This window comes from Pteronotus mesoamericanus, unplaced genomic scaffold (assembly GCF_021234165.1).
Source record: "Pteronotus mesoamericanus isolate MK-2021 breed Mesoamerican mustached bat unplaced genomic scaffold, CSHL_Meso_final contig_26, whole genome shotgun sequence".
Classification (NCBI taxonomy): Eukaryota; Metazoa; Chordata; class Mammalia; order Chiroptera; family Mormoopidae; genus Pteronotus; species Pteronotus mesoamericanus.
The window spans coordinates 11386884-11407890 of NW_026555109.1; the positions used below are offsets into that span (position 1 = coordinate 11386884).

Here is a 21007-nt window from a genome sequence, read left to right on the forward strand (position 1 = left end):
CCTAAACAGAGTAGTTTACTAAACAATTGCGGGTTTTCATTTTTAAATAACAGTAGTAATGATACCTTACAATAACAACAATAAAAGTTGTTGTGCAATTACAAGTCAGGATTTGTGCAAAGTGGCTTACATGGATAATGTCACTTTATCCTCAGAATAACACCTAAAAGTACTTTCTATCGCTACCCTTATTTTTACATCCCTGTCTGATACTCAGACTTCAGTAACTTAACTCCTAATATACAAATATATCCCATCTTATGTTGTTTCAGTGTGAAGGTCATTTTTATTTTTGATTCTAAAACTTCTAGTTTGGCTTTAAACAGGAAATTGTTGATTTGAGGTTCACTGCTATGATCACTCAGTTTTAAATGTGACACATTGTCAATTGAGGATGAGTTTTAATATGACAACCTCAGAAGACAGTCTGTAGTCTGGGAGAGACTGTAATCAAATGCAGGCCCACCTGTCTGCCACCATGAATGCCAAACTTGTGAGGCAGGTGCTGGTGAGAAAGAAAGTGTTTTTATTTCAGGTGCTGGCAACCTGAAAACATGGCAGGCTCATGACTCAAAAACCATGTTAGCGTCCCAGTGCAAGCAGATGTTTTTATAATGAGGGAGAGGGAAAGCAGAGTGATAAAAGGGAGTGGGTTGAAAAGTTTCCTGCATGGAGACCAGCACAGTCCATTCCGAAGCTGGTCAAGCAGTGGTCTGATGTGCCTTATCCTGGGTTTCATCATTCTGATTTACGTCATCCTGGTTTTTACGGTTGGAGTTCAGCAAATCTACCAGACCTGAAATGACCAAAGGTCAGAGTCAGTATCTTCGGAAGTTAGTTCCTAGGATTCTTATACAAGCTACATATTTAGTGAGTGTCAGCACTTACAGAAACAATGTCAAAAGAATGATGGTAAGGGTTATAATTCCTCACTGTTACAAGATTTTTCTTGCTGGGTTCTGCATTTGCTGGCCCTGTTGACTTGGGTAATTTAATGAAACTTTCTGTTACATTTTCCTGCATTTGTGAAATACGGGAGTTGTATAATAAAGAATTTGGCCAGGCCTTTATTCCTGCCTCCTGAGAGAGGAGATTCCAAGATCTTAGAGTTCACAAGTGTCTTTGTTATTCAAAAGCTCCTTGGGTCATACTTAAGTTTATGCTAACAAGGTGATTCAGGGTGGGGCCAGGTCCCAGAAAGACAATGATGTGACTAAAAGACTGGGGTTTTTAGCCTGGTTGACCACCAGGAGGGGAGAAAGACTGGAGACTGAGTTCAAACATGTGGCCAATGATTGAGTCAATCATGCCAACCTAGCAAAGCCCTAATAAAAACTCTTGACAACAATCTTGATAGGGCCCCTTGGTTGGTATACAGATCCATATTCTGGGATGTGCCTTAACTCCAGGGAGACAAGACACAGAAGCTCTACATTCAGGACCTTCCCAGAACTCACCTTGGTCCTGATTTATATCCTCTATGTAATAAAGCTGTAATGATAGCAAGTATGAGTTCTCTGAATTCTAGTGAATTATCTAACCTGAGGGGGTTTATGGATATGCCCAGAATTTGTAGCTTGTTGGTCCAAGCATGGGTGGAATGGAGACTCCCAAATACATGGCTGGTGTCTGAATTGGGGCAGCCTTGTTGGAAACGAGGCCCCTAACCCGTGGAGCCCATGCTAACTCTAGGTGGTCAGCCTTAGAATGGCAACCTGCAGTATGCCACTGATGGATAACGATGTTGATTGATGATGCCTGTCTCATGGGGTTGTTCTTGATGAATAACTGAGTTAATATTTGTAAAAGTACTTAGGGCAGTAACTGGCTCATTGTAATACACATAAATACTTGAAAAATGAGAAAAAGGAAAAAAAGAGAATGTTCTTTATTCATCTGTGAACTGTCAGCAAATCATCTAAAGAATAGAGGCCTTTAGGCTATAGGCTAGAAGACAATAGAATTAGTGCCTTCAGCTTGGTACTTTTAAACTGATTATGACCATATGCAGCAAATCTTATTTTCTAGGCAGCTGGAAAGAAAATCCATTTTGGAGAGAACCAACTTTGGTTGGGAGCATCTTTTGATTAGGTTGCTTTTGATCTGGGTCTCCAGAGCTTCTGAATCATCTGGAACTTGGGATGGAGAGATGCTGCTGCTCTGCATGGGACTAAGAAAAGTCTAAGAGAGGGCAGAACTGAGCAGGGCTGAGAGCTACAGGAAAAGGGACTGGAGGAGTCAGGGAAAAACCCCGAGGTGCCTTCAGACAAGTGGCCATCATCGAACAAAAATACCCTGTGGGAATTTTTGAGTAGTACAGTGGGAGTTATGTAATATGTCCTTCTTGACCACAGTAAAATCTGAGACATGCAATAGGCTTAAGTAGATTTTGTAGAAAGCCTTGAAGGTGCCACATTTTATGAAACAGGCTCAACTTATTGTATTCATTCAAAAACAAGGCAACTTGCGGCTACACAATAATTTTTTTCTGTTGCCTTTGTTGCTCAGTTAAAAGTAAATATGGTTTGCATATCAAAGCAATTTTAATAACCATTTCCATTGATCTTCATTTAAACTCTGTGACTTAGGATGGGTAGACATAATTACTCATATTTTATTTACAGAGAAACAGAAGCCCAGAGATCTGACAGACTTATGGCTTAGTAGCAACTCCAATTAGGATTTGAGTTTTTGGATTTTTTTATTCATGTTCTCCAGCATAAAACAGGAGCAAGCTCAGGAAGATGGTCTAAACATCTCCAAAACCTCATCGTAGGCACAACCTTGCAATACAAATCTAAACATTTTACCCGTAAGAGAGAGATAGCTTTTGTCCCACGTCTAACCATTGCATAGGGAGATATTCATTGTGCAAATGCCTCCTTGTAATTTAGACCAGGATAAGCACTAAAAAGTACACTTTATTCTAAGACCCTTAGGTACAGTTGCACTACAGACATTAATTTCCTCACTTCTGCTGGGTGAACATCACATCTCTGCTTGTACCTATAACGTACTGATGCTGAGTGACCTAAGCATTTTCAAAATCAGCTTCAGTGACAATTGTGCAGTAAAATAGTGTCTCCTAGATAAAGTTCAACCAGACAGCCAGTTCTAGATTCTATAGAGTCTTCATTTCATTTGGAAGGTGTGTTGCAGCCTCTCTAGGCTGGACAGGTCTTCTTGGGGCTCGGGTAGACAGAAGATGTGTGGAGCCTTGGGGATGCTTGACATGCCTTTATTCAGGAGAGTCACACAGGCACAAGCCCGGTCCAAGGCAAGCACACAGGTCACAAAGCCTGTGTCTGCACTGCACACAGGCCACAAGCCCGTGTGGAAGGAGTCACACAGGCCACAAAGCCCATGTCCAAGTTGGTGCCCTGACTCCCCACCCCGTCCAAAGCTCCTATCCCTTAAGTACTAGACCCAAACAAAGCAGGCAACAGACTAGAAAGGTGAAGTTGTCTATCATGAGCTGTGCATGTGATCCTACTCAAGGCTACCGGGCAGTTTATCTCACCCGGGGCTCAAGGCCGTGAGACCCAGGCTCAAGGCTGTGGGAACACTGCTTTATCAGACTCCTTCAAGGTTGTGAGGAGCTGCTCCCTCCGGTTACCCATGCATCTAGGTGAGGGAGCCAGACCGCATCCAGGTACCCTTCAGAAGGCCTTGTACTATTGTCATAGATGTCAGGGAAGCTGTGGCTGGCAGTGAACAGTCATCCAAAGGAATTAATGACATACAATGTACTTCCACTAGAACCTTTGTGTTTGTATATTGAACTTTATTAGTACTGTTTAATATGTTTCCAGTGATCAGAAACATTCTTCATTCATATTACTTTCATTCATGAAAGTAATTCTATGTACATCCATTTCAAAACATTGGCATTTATTGAAATAGGAAACTGTCTTATTTAGAGACTTCCCCTTTTGAGCAGGTATTTGGAGTAAAATCTCCTAATGCAAGATTCATGTAAAGAAAGCAATTTTGGTTACACCTCAGATTTTGGTGATTGGCTCTAAACATCATAATGCATGATAATGTTTCATATAAATATCATATATTAAATACTTATTCAACAAAATAAATACATGCTAGAGAGTTACTTTTAGCAAGTGTAGCACTTTCCATATTCAGAGACTCCCTTCATACATGCATAGAGCTGCTGGATTCAACTTATTTTAATTTAGAAATTTAAAAAAATTTTTCTTTGCAGAGAACTACAAGATGAATATTTGATGTTGTAAAAACAATATAATTTTGAATCCAACCACATGCCACCCATTGAAATTTTTGTGTTTTAGACACGTCATATTTTACTAAATTTTTTTTTAATTGTACATTTTTTTCCTTAAAAAAACTAAAGTCATTTTATTGGGACCAAAGAAATCAATTAATTTAAAACTCTCCAGGAAATATTTCATCCAACACTGAGGTGGACTCTGGAGGTCTGGGCACCAGCTGAGGTAGAAGGGGGACTCTGTCCTGCAGATTTTGCTCAGGTCGTCATACATGGGTAAATAAAATAAGTCATCCCAGACACTTTTCTTGGTCTGCCAGGGAAAGGAGTGGCAATTCGCTCTAGTGGGGAATGCCCCAAGCCCCTGTGTCCAGTGGCTTTTATTGAAAGCGTTATCAATGGGGCTACGTAGTAGGAATGTACAGGTGACCTCATTACATCAGTATGTTAATGTACAGAGAATAGATGATGTTTTGAAGAAAATAAATGGCAGGAACACACTGATGTACATGGGTCCAAGACAAGATGAGTAAACATAAGAGCAAACATAAAAGCACCAAATGGTTTAGGATCAGGGTCTGTGAATAATGTAACTTTCCTTCCCAGTAGGAACTGGTTATCATAACTATTGAGGGAAAAACAGAGCATGGTTCAAGGAATTTACTTCTGGGCCTGATTTCCCCCAGGAATCACCCAATCCAGTTTAGGGCTGTCTCCAGTGTTGTTTCAAGCCTGAGCCAGGCAGGGGGAGCAGAGCCGCCCAGAGATATGGAGACTTCTTTCAGATAGAATGAGGACTCCAGCCATATCAAAGCCGAGGGGTGAGGGTCTTTTGCCCTTTCTCCATGTCCCCCAAGTTCTTCCCTGATGCCCATGCAGCTGTGCCTGTCTTAGGTTGCCCCTGCCACTGAGCGGTCTTACCCATCATTGACTAACATGCCATCCTCCAGGGCCAAGCAAGGTGATGTGAGGGACAGGTTTTGTCTCCTCAGTAGCCTGTTTTCCCAGGCCTCCTTGATTAGCTCCAGCCTTGGAGCTCTCTCGCCTGTCAGCAAGGCTATAGTTTCTGAAACTGGAATGGTTCCCAACACAACACTAATCTTTGATTCATTATCTTATTTTATAGTTGCAGAAAATCCCAAATTCCCTATAATAATTTATGTATCTATGTTCCAGTTACTAATGTTAAAAAGTATTCAGTCCATTACTTTAACCAACAAAATAACTGAACCACATATGCCATTTCTTCACATTTTAGATTTTGTTCTTCATTAGCCTAATATGTCTCAATATAGTCAATTTTATTTGTTCTCTATAGTTTTCTAAAATTGCATTAGATATAATGGGCAATCATCATTGCCTTCGTTAGTTTTATTTTATTATGTTACTGTTTCTGTTTTCAGAAATAAAAATCTCAGTTCCTATAGATACATTTACTCTACATGAAACACATTTTATGTTTATAGAAATAAGTAAGCCTTGAATAAATCCAGTAAAGTTTAAAAATTGGTTGTCTGCTGCTATAGTCTCATCTGATTTGCCCACAGTCAGATTAAAGCTATCTCTTCTGCATTAATCTAACGTACCTTTAGATGGTAGCTATTTCATTTTCTTCATGCTTATGCACTCTATCATACAAAAACTTTCTTTTAGAAAATACACTACTTCAATTCTATTTTTTCTATTTCTGCAGATAAATTTCTGTTCCAATTAATTCTTTTTTATAATCAAAATAATACTTTGTTATTGAAGACAATTTGGAAAGTGCACCCAGAAGCATCACAAAAAAAATACTTATTAGTGTCAGAGAAAAATTGTACCAGAGAAATTAAAAATGCAAGAAAGACTTTATTCAAGAATATTGCAATAAGAGACAGAGAGTAGCTCAACTACATGAAACAAAAGTCCAGAGGGCTTTTTAGCTTGGGATGAGCTAGTGGAAAAGTGCAGGAGGTTGGTCAATATGCTTAGTTCACTCTTGTTTGCCCATTGGCAGGTGTGGAAGTTAGGCTCCTTCTGCCATGGAGCCTAGGATACAGGGGCTGTATCTTTCATGTTTGCATTTTAAAGGAATGACTTTCCAGTCCTTGAGAAAGACATTGCTGGGTTGTAGAAGATTTACATCTAAAAGGGGAAGACAAAGAATTTACACTGGAAAGCTCTCTAAAATAATTGCTCAAAGAAACTGGAGGTCAGTGGTGGAGAGTTGGGAAGAAGCCTCTCAAGTTTAGCTGAGATGAACAGAATGTTCTGTCCTTCATCATTAGTCCACTCTGATGAAACTACTATTAATTATTTCTTCCTATCCTTCATATGTTTCTTCTTCATTTTTAACTTTAACACTTGTTCTATAAATGCAACTTCTTATTTTTTTAAAAATTAATCATAGAAATATTTTGCATGATTAAAAAATTTAATGAGTATTAAATACCAGTGATAACTTAAAATTATTCCTTTTTTAAGAAAAATAACATTTTACATGTTTATATTCCAAAAATGGATAATCAGTGAAAATTTAGATATCTAAAAGTTAACATACATACTATTGTTAAGCACAATGATTATGGATAAGTGTTTCATTTAAGAAGTGGAATAGAAACCTAAAGAAAAATTGTTCCATAGATGTTTAAAACATTATAATATGCCATCAGCCTAGGTACATCTTTTGCATTTTCTTGTGGAAAATATCTTCATTAGTGATTAATTGTCATTTAATTCAATTGTATTATTTAGAATCATTTTTCTTACATAAATAAGAGATTATTTGTAACCAGCTATTTGCAATTATTGTTAGTAATAGATCCTAGACTATATAATTTCTATGATATTATTGAATGTGTACATAATTCTCTAAAAATGCAGATGAAACAGTATGAAGAGAGATTATGTATTACCATCATAGGGCTTGAAATACACTTAGCTATTACGTAGTCTAATTTCTGCATTTGACATAGATGAAGCTAAGGCCCAGAGGCTGTGATGGCTTTAGAACTGGGGTCCCCAATCCGTGGGCCACAGACCAGCACCAGCCTGTGGCCTGTTAGGAACTGGGCCACATAGCAGGAGGTGGGTGGCAAGTGAGTAAGCTAAGCTTTGTCTGTATTTACAGCTGCCCCCCATTGCTCACATTACCGCCTGAGCTCCAACTCCTGTCAGGTAGCAGTGGCATTAGATTTTCATAGGAGTACAAACCCTACTGTGAACTACACATGTGAGGTTACACACTCCTAATGAGAACCTGGTGCCTGATGGTCTGAGGTGAAGCTGAGGCAGTGCTGCTAGCAATGGGGAGCTGCTGCAAATACAGATTATCATTAGCAGAGAGGTTTGACTGCACAGAGCCCATATTACATCAGTTGCTTGTGGACCCATTTCAAAACCCTCTCAGTGAGTGGCAAGTGGCAATTAAGCTTTATCTGGTGGCAGGCTTTATAGTGGCAAGTGAGTTGATGTACTTCGATTGTACAGCTGCATCTGGTTGCAGGCTTTGAGTCAGAATCTGACACTTATTTTAGTCTGCACATGGCCTGCCCATTATTTTATTTACTACTTTCACCTGAGTCTTCACTTCCCTACAGCCTCCACACATCACACTTGTTTCAGTCACAGTTTTGGTAAACCCACATGCTAACCCTTTCCAAAATGAGTAATAAACAAACATCACTGGAGAACTTGTTTGGAAAGAGGAAAGACCCAATGGTGAGACAGCAGAAGGCTCTAAGACTGAGAGCAAAAGGAAAGCTGCATTTAAAAGAAAATACCAGGAGTATTCCTTAAATTATGGGTTCATTGCAACATGTGATTCACATTCTCCAAAGCCACTTTTTATGATATGTGATGGCTGGCTATCCCATGAAGTTACGAAACCTTCAAAACTGGTTTGCCACATGGGGATCAAGCACCCTGCATTAAAAGACAAGCCTTTGGCATTTTTCAAAAGAAAAAATGCAAACACAAAGAACAGAAGCAGTTATAGAAGGCCACAACTTCATCAAATGTGTCTGCACTGAGAGCATCATTCTTAGTGGCTGACCACATTGCTAAGGCTAGGAAGACCTTTACTATTGGTGAAGAGTTGATTCTGTCTGCTGCTAAGGATATTTGTTGTGAACTTTTAGGAGAGGCTACAGTTCAAAAGGTGGCACATATTCCTCTTTCAGCTAGCACCGTAACTAGATGAAATAACAGAGGATGTTGAGGCACAATTGTTAGAGAGGATTTGTGAGTCACTATGGTATGCAATCCAGGTTGACGCTTCTACAAATGTAACAGTGCTTGTTTTTGTGTGATACATTTTTCAGGAGGATGTGCAAGAGGATGTATTATGTGTGCTTTTTCACCAATCAATACCACAGCTGCAGAACTATTCAAGTCTTTGAATGATTACATACATATCAGGAAATATGAATTGGTAATTTTGTGTAGGTATATGCATGGATGGAGTGGCTGCCATGACTTAATGGCTTTCTGGTTTCACTACCCAGTTCAAAGAGGTAGCTCCTGAATATGAGTCTACACACTGGGTCATTCACTGGCTAGCCGAAAAATGTCACCTGAACTTAACAACATTTTGCAGGTGGTGATTACAATTAGCAGCCACATTAAAGCAAATGCCCTTAACTCACGTCTGTTTGTGCACCTCTGTGAGGAGATGGATGCAGAGCACACACGTTTTCTCTTATACACAGAAGTGAGAAGGCTTTCCAAAGGTAGCTCACTGGCCAGAGTTTGTGAGTTACAAGAGCTGCTCCAGGGATTTCTTTTAGAAAAAAGAGTCACCATCGCTAACACATTTCAGTGACACAGAATGGGTCACCAATCTTGCTTATTTGTGTCTCATATTCAACCTGCTCAATGAACTCAATCTCTCACTTCAGGGGGGAACAACAACTGTCTTCAAATTGGCAGGTAAAGTGGCTGCATTCAAAGCCAAACTGGAATTATGGAGGCTACAAGTGAACATTGGGATTTTTGATATGTTTCAAACATTAGCAGAGATTTTGAAAGAGACTGAGCCAGGGCCTTCTTTCCCCCAGCTGGTGCATGATCACCCATTTCAGCTTTCAAAAGAGTTTGAGCATTGCTTCCCAACCACAAAAGACCCCAACCTAGGAAGGAATGGATCTATGACCCATTTGTGAATAAGTCAGGTGAATCCACTTTGCCCGTGCTAGAAGAGGCTCGACTGCTTAAGACCACAAATGACAGTGGCCTTAAAAGTGTGTCTGAAACAACTTCAAATCGCTATACATTCTGGATTAAAGTCAAGGCAGAATATCCCAAGATTGCCCCAAAAGCACTGAAAAGCCTGCTTCCATTTTCAACATCCTATCTTTGTGAAGGGGTTTTCTGCAGTGACAGCAACCAAAACGGGATTACGGCGTAGACTGGACATAAGAACACACTTCGGGTGTCACTGTCTCCTTTTACCCCCAGAGGGGATGGTCTAGTTACAGGAAAACAAGCTCAGTGCTTCCACTGGTTCTGCATTATAGTAAGTTGTATAATTATTTCATTATATATTACAATGTAATAATCACAGAAATAAAATGCACCATAAACGTAATGTACTTGAGTTATTTGGAAACCATCCCCTCTGCCCCAGTCTGTGGAAAAATTGTCTTCCACAAAACCAGTCCCTGGTGCCAAAATGGTTGGAAATCACTGCCTTAGAAGGTCAGGCCAACTTGATGTGAAAACTGACTTAGAATGAGGTCGCTCCATTCCAGGACCTATCTTTTCAACTGTAGCTCTCAAGGAGCCTGCTATTTTAGTAAACTCAGTATTGTTTCATTTCGTAAATCTTTTATATTCATGATTTTATGTATTTCATCAACTATCATTCTAGTTTCTTCCTGACCAACCAAACCATTACTTTATTAATAGTTGTTTACTCAGAAGTATATGAAAACCTCTATAATTTTTTTCTCCAGATGAAGAAGATGATTGATATTAGTTGAGATGAGTAAGGAAATATTTTGATACATGTGAAGGTGGATTTTTAGATGTAGGCCATCTGACACGGGGTTAAGAACACAGGCTCTGGAGCTCAAACCTCAGCTGCACTACTATTTGCCATGTGTCCAGATCAAGGTCTTCTCTGTGGCGCTCAGTTTACTCATCTGTAGAGTATGTATAAAAATAGCGCCTGCCTTATAATGTCAAATAAAGAGTTAATATGCAGAGGGTCCTTAGCACAGAGATTGTCACATTAAATGCCATATAATTATTTAAATGTTTTGCAAGTGACTCACTTAAATGATAGAAGTTATAGGGAAACCCCAACTATCTTCAAATATCTGAAAGGCTCATGTCAAAGGTCAGGGAACACTGTTGGGAGCTTTAAGAATGATGAATACAACTTCAAGCAGACAGGCATTGTTCCAAATTTCTCATGGAAGAAATAAGGCTTCTTTGGGAGTTATGGATATCTTATCACTAGATTCAAGGAGATCTAGATATAAAATTTTATTAACTTTATAACATTCACCATTTATAGTAAATTTGTAAAGTTAATAAGCTTACTATTGGGAGAGATCTGTGCCCTGAGCACCCTCCACATTTTTGCCCAGTTTGTCAGACTGCAAGGCCCATGCAGTTAGTCATACTGGTGACTAAGTAGTTCACAGAGACCAAAGCACTCATTCGTAAAGGAGGGTTATCTGCTGCTTGGTACAATGTGTGCTGCTTGCTCAAAAAGTACTTGACGTTTGGCTAGGTTTTTCTCCTATAACACAACACACTGCACATGTAAGCATCCATTTAGTTCCACCTGTGTTGCTCACTCCTACCCTCCGTGGGAAGGGGCAAGGAGAACTTGTGCAAACATAAAGCTCTGGATACTGTGTTTGCAATGAGTGGTAAAGTCCTCTGTCTCTGATCCAGGAATCTTTTGTCTCCTGCACCCATCCATGAAAGGGTAACTAGCTAACCTGTTAGAGCTTGTAAGTAAAATACCAGAAACTTTGCAGTTCTGCAAGCATACATACAACAGCTAATTTTATTGCCTGTTATTGCCATAGTCATTGTGCTAAGCCCTTTATGTGCATTATGTTAGTAATCCCTCTCTACAAGCCTTTTTTACAGATTGGTTTACACACTGGTTTCATAATGGTTTTATAACTGGCCCAAGGTGGCAGGGCCAGGCATCAAACTCACTGGTATTTCTGACTCGAAAATGTGTGCATGTTGCAGCTGTACTATACCATGTTCCTTTTTAAAATATATGTCCCCCCCTACCTACCTGACAATATCTTCACTGACTAAAATGCATTAAAACATCATCATCCAGAGTTCAGAGGAAATAAAACTGACCTCACATTTCTCTAAATATGTTCTTTTGCTATCTCTGCTTTTCCTTTAGGCCTGGCCCAAATGTAGCCATTTACTAATCTGTCTTACTTTCCTACACTAGAGTAGAATTGGAAGACGGGGCATAGAGATGTGCTGCAAAACAATGAGACCTATGGTTACTGAGAGAAGCCCTACAAATTACTCTTTTCCCCCCTACCAAGGTTAAAGTGCAAAATTGTTTATATTTCTATATGCTAAAAATCAGCAACTGTAAATTGAAATTAAAAAACCATTTATAATAGCATAAAAATATGGAATATATGAGAATAAATAAAACAAGTTATTTGTAAGTTTTAATGCCCAAACTATAAAATACTGATGATAGACATTAATGAAGATCGAAATAAGTGGAGAAATACAATGTGCTTATGGATGACAGAATTTAATATTGTTAATATGTAAATTCTCCCCATTTGGTTTATCAAATGAATACAATGCTAATCAAAATTACAACAAGAGTGTTTATAAAAATGGATTAGAAATTTATGTAAGTAGATTCTACATTTTATATAAAATAAATTCTAAAATTTATGTAAAAATGCTAATAACCACAAATATCTAAAACAATTTAAAAAAAACAAAGTTGGATGAGGGACATTACCTGATTTAAAAACATTACTATTAAGGTTCATTAGACAGTATAATATTGGTATAAGAATAGACTATGATATCAATGGAATGCAGTGGAGTGTCCTAAAATTGACCAACACATATATGGTCAGTTGATGTTTAACATAGCTCTCCAGGTAGTTGGTTGGGAAAAGTGTTCTTTTCAGAAATGATACTGGAACATTTGGACAACCATATAAAAAAAATGGACCATGACTCATATATAGCACCATTTACCAAAATCCACTCACAATGGATAATAGATCTAAATGTAAAGCATACAACTCTAAAATTTCTGTAACAAAACCTAGGAGAAAACCATGTTCATCTTGGGTTCAGAACAGAATTCTTAGATAAAGACATAAGAAGCACAAACTATAAGAGAAAAAAAAATGTTCTTTGAAACACAGTCTTAAAAAAACAAAGACAAGAGCCTTTGACAGAGTCTGAGCTTCAGACAGACAGTGGAATAAACTTTCGCACATCTTAATGGGTGAGAAGTACAGTAGAGGCTCGCGAGGGTGGGCTGGGTGACCACGGGCACCAGCGCCACAGGGATATTGAAATGGCCAGTTGAATCCCACTAAGAAGAACAGGGTCTGAATCATAAGCAGGAACCTCTAGACTACAACATCTGAACCCAAAAAAGCACACAGACAAAAGACAACTGCAAAAAGCTTAGTGGTGCTCTCTGCCAAAGACAGGCTGCTGGAGATCCAAAGAGATGTTTAAAGGACCAATGCAAAAATTTGCAGTAACAGCTGCCTTCCTTGGTCTCTGGGCTGAGTCAGAAGCAGAGTGGACTGGAGCCTGAGGAAAGATTGGTGAGGAAAGCTTTGGGGAGAGAACAGAGACAGTGGCCAGCGGGGCCCCGGTGATGACTCACCTCCCACTCTGCAGCTTCCATCACGCTGAGGCAAAAAGCAAACAATACCTTTGCCCTCAGGACACTCCGCCCAGGAGTAGCGTGCAGGCCTAGGTGCTGAGTGAAGTGCGGCTGGCAGAGATAGTAGATCCCTGGCTAAGGGGGACACAGAGCAGCCTAGAGACTCAGGGGGAGAGACTGGAGTCAGAGGCACTGGGGAGAGAACTAAGGAAGTAGCAGGGGGATCCGGCGCTGACTCCTTCCCTATTCCACGGACCCCATCCTGCTCAGGCAGACTACTCCCCTGAGTGGCAGCAGACTGTAAGGACACGATAGCCCTGACCTCAGGAGGCACTGCCCCATCCTGAGGTGCCTAAGCCTGACAGCTGAGAGCAGAGGGACTAGATTAACAATTGCAAGAGACAAATACAGACAGTAGATTCCTAGAAGTCTCAAACAGACTGCCTAAGGTCAGACAGGGTCAACAACTGACAACATCAGAGGCAGACCCAGAAAGAAAAGAAAAAAAAAAAAAGACTGGCCTACTACCTTAGAAGTTGAATCCACAAAGTCAGGAAATCAATACTAATTAATTTAAGAAGAAGAAGCAAAAAAAAAAGAAGATTCTCACAAATAATGAGAAGGAAAAAAAACACCCCCCAATGACAGGAAAGGAGGAATCCCCAAAGAGAGAACGAAATGAAATAGAGGCAAGTAAACTATTCGATATTGAATTCCAAACAATGGTTCTAATGAAGCTCAATGAGCTCAGTGAGCTCAAAGAGAACTATGAGAAACTACAGGGAAACTATCAGGAACTTAGTGCAAACTATATCAACATGAAAAAAGATGTAGAAGCTATCAATAATACACAAGAGGATATGAAGAATACCACTTCTGAATTGAAGAACACAGCAGAAGGAATCAAAAGCAAGCTAGATGAAGCAGAGGATCTAATCAGCGAGCTGAAGAATAAGGTAGAAAAAAGCTGCCAGAAAGAGCAAGAAATGGAAAAAAGACTCAGAAAGAATGAAGAGGCATTTAGGGAAATGCAGGACAAGCTGAAACATAGTAATATCCGCATAATAGGAATACCAGAAGAAGAAGAGGAGCAAGGAATAGAGAACCTGTTAGAAAAAGTAATGATGGAAAACTTCCCTAATTGGAGGAGAGAAAAAGTCTCACAAATCCAAGAAGCACAGAAGGCCCCATTCATGAGGAACCCAATGAGGCCCAGTCCAGGACACATCATCATTAAAATATCTTTGGAAAATATCAAAGGCAAAGAGAGAATCCTAAAGCAAGCAACGGTAGTAACATACAAGGGAGCCCCGATAAGGCTAGCAGCTGACTTCTCAACAGAAACATTGCAAGCCAGAAGGGAATGGCAAGAAATATTCCAAGCCATGAAAAGCAAAGGCCGACAACCATGACTGCTCTATTCAGAAAGACTCTCAATTAAAATGGAAGGTGAAATAGTTTCCCAGATAAAAGGAGGCTAAAAGAATACATCTCCACCAAACCAGCACTACAAGATATGCTAAAGGAACTGCATTAAGATACAGAAAACTATACAACACTGAAGAAAGAAATTAAGGAAAACACAAATAAATGGAAGGATATACCGTGTTCATGGATTGGAAGAATTAACATCATCAAAATGCCCATACTACCCAAAGCAATTTATAGATTCAACTCAAGCCCTATTAAAATACCAACGACGTATTTCAAAGATATAGAACAGACATTTCAAAAATTTATACAGAACCATAAACGACCCCAAATAGCCACAGCAATTTTGAGAAAGAAAAACAAAGTAGGAGGAATCGCAATACCGGACATTAAACTATATTACGTGGCCACTGTAATCAAAGCAGTCTGGTACTGGCACAAGAACAGACACATAGATTAGTGGAACAGAATAGAAAGCCCAGAAATAAACCCATGTCTCTGTGGTCAATTAATATTTGACAAAGTGGGGAGAAGCATAAATTGGAGTAAAAATAGCCTCTTCAACAAATGGTGTTGGGAGAGCTGGACTGCTACATGCAAAAAATTGAAATTTGATCACCAACTGACACCATATACAAAAATAAACTCAAGATGGATAAAAGACTTAAATATAAGTTGCAACACCATAAAAGTCCTACAGGAGAACATAGGCAGGAAAATCAGATATCCCACGCAGCAATATTTTCACCGCCATGTCCCCTAAAGCAAGGGACATAAAGGAAAGAACGAGTGGGACCTCATCAAAATAAGAAGCTTCTGCACGGCTAAAGAAAACATCAGCAAAATGAAAAGGGAGCCAACCATATGGGAAAATATTTTGCCAATGATACATCAGATAGAGGTTTGATCTCCAAAATATATAAAGAACGCATATGGCAAAGGACCTGGGCAGACATTTCTCCAACGAAGAGATACAGAGGGCCCAGAGACATATGAATGGATGCTCAGCATCACTAGCCATCAGAGAAATGCAAATTAAAAGCACAGTGAGATACTACTTCACACCAGTCAGCATGGCCATCATAAACAGATCACCAAACAGGTTTTGGCGAGGCTGTGGAGAAAAGGGAACCACTGTTGGTGGGAATGCAAACTGGTGCAGCCACTGTGAAAAACAGTTTGGAATTTCCTCAGAAAGCTAAAAATGAAACTGTCTTTTGACCCAGTGATTCCACTGCTGGGATTATACCATAGGAATCCCAAAATGCCATTTCAAAAGAACCTATCCACCCCAATGTTCCTAGCAGCACAATTTACAATACCCAAGTGTTGGAAGCAACCTTAATGTCTATCAGTAAATTAGTGGATAAAAAAACTATGGTACATTTACACAATGGAATACTACATAGCAGAAAGAAAAAAAGAACTACTACCATTCGCAACAGCATGGATGGAACTAGAGAGCATTTATGCTAAGTGAAATAAGCCAGGGGGCGAAAGACAAATACCATGTGATCTCACCTATAAGTGGAACCTAACCAACAAAATAAACAAGCAAGGAAAATATAACCAGCAACACTGAAAGAGAAAAGAAACCAGTAGAGTCAAAAGGGAAGGAGCGGGGTGGGGTGGGCAGGGAAAAGGAAGGGAAAGATCAAGTCAAAAAACATGTATAAAGGACTCGTGGACAAAGTCAAAGTTGGGAAGGATTGAGGGAGGGAGGTGGGGGAGGGGGACAGGGGAAAGTGGTGGCAAGAAGGTGGAGACAAATGTATTTGAACAAAAAATAATTAAAAAGCAAAAACAAAAACAAAAACAAAGACAAGACATAGTCTGCAAGAAAGTATTTGCCAAGTGTGTATATGATAAAAGACTTGAATCCAAATATGTAAACTTGATAATCTGACAACGAAGACCCAGTAAAAAGTAGTCACAAGGTTTGAACTTGTACTTTACCAAAGCAGTCATACTTCGGTCAGATATACACGTTGAAATGAAAATTAAAACCACAGGGAGAAACCACAAACACACTTTACTGGAATGGATTTAAAAAGTATTGGCAAGGATGTAAAGCAAGTGGAACTCCAACGCTTTGCTCAGGGGAGCACCAAATAGCACAACCACTTTGGAAACAGTTTTGTGTTTCTCCTTGATATTTAACCAAGGTGAATGAAGTAATATGTCTGCACAAACACCTGTACATGGATGTATATAGATTCTCCATTCACAATTGACAAAAAGTGGACACAACCTAAATCTTTGGTGAATGGATAGTCAAAGTGTAGTACATCCTGCAGTAGAATGCTACTCAGCCATAAAACAAACAAACAAATGAACAAACCCCCCAACTATTCCTATATGTATGCTATATATATGTTGCTATATGCAGAAATCCCAAATCTCAAAAACGTTATGTTAAATAAATGAAGACATACACAAAAGGCTATGTACTCCCTGACCCCTTTCATATGACAATGTGGAAAAGGGAAAACTGTGGTAAAATAAGTAATTGTTAGTGTTTGCAAGGGCAAGAAGGCCAAGGGCGGTAATGGACTGCAAAGGGTGGACACAAGGAGACACACAGGAGTGATAAAAGTTCTATTTATTGCCAATATGTTGGTTACACCACTAAAATATATATACATTATTCAAAACTCACTAAATTGTAAACGTAAATATAGCTCAATAAACTTGAATTTTTAAAATATGAAAATAAGTGCATCGAGCTTCAGTTACAATCAAACTACTATTATAGACTACATGAAATAATTACATTTACATATTTGCACCTTATTAAATATGTATGTGTTTCTGCTTGTATGGTAACATTTTGGAAGATATATTTTAAAATCTTAATTTAAAAATGTTATAATGAAAATTCAGTGTTTAGGTTGTGTTTATTTTTATGCAAATTACAAAATAACTATTTTGACAATGCAGTGTATAGGAAAAACATGAGATAGTATTTTTAATTTTTTGGGTTATACTGAGCTGTATAGAAATAATAAAGTTTATTCTTTTTGTAATGCTGTAACCCTTATGCCCATCATTTTTCTTAGTATCCTATTGTTACTTAGTTACAAACTGTAAATATTGCCCATGATGCTATAGCATTTTAAATCCCATATATGCAGTATTTAAAATAACTGTATAGTTTTGCCTTCACTGGCTTGTGATTAAGTTTCACATTTAAATATATTCCTTAGTTTAGTCATATGTGTCAGCCTTAGGTTTTAAATTGCTTATTGGTTTATCTATTACAGTCATATATACATTGTAAACATTCTCTTTAAGTTGAGTATATTTTTCTTTTAAATGTGAAATTGAATGAAATTTGGAACTGATCAGAAGCCTTGCCGATTTCTCTTTTTTTTTCCCCCTACAGTGCTGAGAAACTCTTTCTTTCCTGGATTAAAAAAACTGTATGATTGAGATGTCCTGTTGTGGTAATTTATGATTGATGTAGCCATGTTAGAAAAAGACTAATTAGAGTATTGATTATTTCCTGTAGCAGCCCCCTGGTGTTGCCAATTGCCAAGCAAGACAGTCTATTGGAAAAAGACATTATGTTCAAAGATGCAGCAAAAGGTCTATGCAAGAAACAAGCTCAGGACAGCGCTCCTGAAAATGCCACTGTGAATGGCCCCACCAAGCCTGAGCAGGTAATTACACCTTTACTGCATGTTTGCTGGCATTGTGTCCTATGATGTCCACAAATACCACAAGTTTCCACTCAAAGAAATTTTAATGAAAGCATAGATTAGTATTTTGTTTAAAATTCCCATTTACAAAATATTATTGTGTTTTACTGACCATTAACAAACATAACCGCTTTTGTGTTTTACAAAGATTTGAATTTATAGTCTTGACTTGTTTATCAGGTTTGTAAGATCAGCCAATGTGTTAATTCCTGAATATTTCCAATTCTGTCTTTGGCCATTATTTTAGTTATTATGTAGATTCTGTTTTTTAATTTCCCTCAAATATTCAGATGTTTTCCACAACAAGAAGAAAGGCAAAGCAATCATGCCATTCATTCTTGAAAGTAGCTGTGATGTATTGTGTATGTGCTTGTGTGTGTATGTGCACATTCCAGTGCCCAAGTTATGGAAGATCATTTTGGTAAGCCTAAAGTAACAAAATGTAATGTATGTTATGTAATTTCCATAGAAATAAATTATTTTATGTGTTGTGTTTTAGAAATGGTATTTTATAAATATTAGAGTAATCCTTGAAATTTCTTGTTTTGGTGTATTTAATTTTGAATAACTTAAAGATATTTTAACTAGGTTTTCTACAGCCTTTTTGAATTTTTTTATTTCATCAATTTTCATTTTAAAATAACTAAAACAGCAAAACATTTGAAATACTTTTTAATTTTATTAGGTGTATTCATTTGCTCAGGCTACCATAACAAAATACCACAAACTAGGTGGCTTAAACAACAGAAATTTATTTCTCACAGTTTCAGAGAATGGAAATTCCAATTCACAATGCTGGCTGAATCTTGAATGTTTTTCCTGAAGGCCCTCTTCCTGGCTTGCAGATGGCTGCTTTGCCACTGTGTCCTCATATGGTGGAGATACAGAAAGAACAAAAACAAACTCTCTGGTATCTTTTTTAGGGACACCAACCCTATGGGATTGGAGTCCCACCCACGCCATGACCTTATTTAATTTTTATTATCTCTTAAAATGCCTATCTCCAAATACAGTCACATTGGCAGTTAGAGCCTCAAGTATATGAATTATGAGGGATGCAATTCTGCTCATAGCAGTAGGCACATTGAATGTTAGGTAAATTTAAGGCAATTTTTTTCTTCTTAACTTTCTTAAGGATCCAATGAACTTCCTGTGATCCTAAGTGCATATTACTAAGTGAAAGCATAATTTGAAAAAAACTATATAAACTAGGATTTCACTATCTGACATTCTGGAAAAGAAAAAACTGTGGAGACAGTAAAAATATCAGAGGTTGCCAAGGAGTTGTTGAGAGAGGAAAGAATAGGGGGAGCACAGAGAATTTTTAGGGCAGTAAAACTACTGTGTATGATACTGTAATTATGGACACATGTCATTATACATTTTGAAAACCCAGAGAATGTACACCACCAAAAATGAACTCTGATGTAAGCTATGGACATTGGGTGATAATGTCGAGTTGGGTTCATCAATAGTAGCAAATATACCACTAGGGTGGGGAACATTGACAACAGGGCTGGCTATGTGTATTGGGCCAGGGAAATCTCTGTACTTTCCTCTCAATTTTGCAGTGAATCTAAAACTGCACTAAAACCTAAAATCTTAAAAGGGATATTTACAACTTAACATCAATTATAATACTTTTATATTTAAAATCTTTTTATATTTAAAAGTAGAATGACTTTTTAATGTCAGCTCTTTGCAATTGTATCTGAAACATTAAAAACAGTTGTAATCATATTCTGTTTATTAGGTCTTAAAGAGGGAATGGCTTGCTTGGGTTATATGTGCATATGTTATCTATATAATATTCACCCACAACTTCCACTGTGTGCATTACACTGTCGTATGTTCTTGGCCATAAGATGCACAGGTGATTCTCTTTAGGAAGGACAGAGAAAGATTCCTGACTGGATTATCCATTTACATTCCATGGGAGGGTTTTAGAAAAGGCTTGTCAAAACAACAATGTTCTGATATACATTTTAAGGACAAATATGTCCGTGGAAAAAATTTTTAATTGAAACAAAAGCCACAACATCTCTCCTTCGAGGTTTTTATAAGATGTAGGTCTTATCAAATGGTAACTGTGTGAATGAATATTCAAGTCTTGATTTAAACTTTTTATGGTTCTGATAATCATCAAAATTAACAATTGCTATAATAATATCTGTAGAATATAGAATTTGTTTTCAGTTGCTCAAAAATATGTAACACATTCTTGCTTCTTTTCCCCTCCCACTACTCCTCTCCCCTGCCCTGCTCTCTTTGATTCTGTTTCCAGCTTCCTACCTTCCTACCACTGTCTTCCCTCTCTGCTTTCCTTTGAGAATATACTTATTTAAATGTAACTCAAGCTTAAAATTCAAGTCAAGTTTTTATTCCATTTAGTGAAGGCATGTTATCCTGGGAGTAAAGAGAAAGGAGGATGGAGTCATGCAGATTTGCTCTGGTTCACGGCTGCTACGGGGGCTGCCTGACTTCAGCAGTTAGTTCTTTAACCTCACTAAGTCCATCTGTGAAATGGGTACATAGCGCTGACATAATATGGTTGTTACGAAGATGACAAAAGATTAAGGCTATAAGGTGACAGCATGTTGCCAAGAACAGAATAAAAACTCAGTAAGATGTATTCCTTATTTTATTATTACTATTGTATAGACTATATATTAGGTTTTGCCAGGGTGGTTGAATCCTCTGTTCACTAATTTAATCTGTTCTTAAATACAGTCAGCCTATCAACAACAACATATTGCTGCTTACACCATCCTTGTTTCTTGGGAT

At 38.2% G+C, this 21007-nt stretch overlaps 1 protein-coding gene across 2 annotated transcripts in view; it reads left to right on the forward strand.

The window, feature by feature from the left end:
* The window catches only part of MYO16 (myosin XVI), a 590664-nt gene that overhangs the window by 260989 nt on the left and 308668 nt on the right, over nucleotides 1–21007 (forward strand). For both annotated transcript variants that reach the window (XM_054574388.1, XM_054574387.1), the window contains exon 10: nucleotides 18034–18184. In XM_054574388.1, the coding sequence (XP_054430363.1) occupies nucleotides 18034–18184 (151 nt within the window). The remainder of the gene's footprint in view (nucleotides 1–18033; nucleotides 18185–21007) is intronic.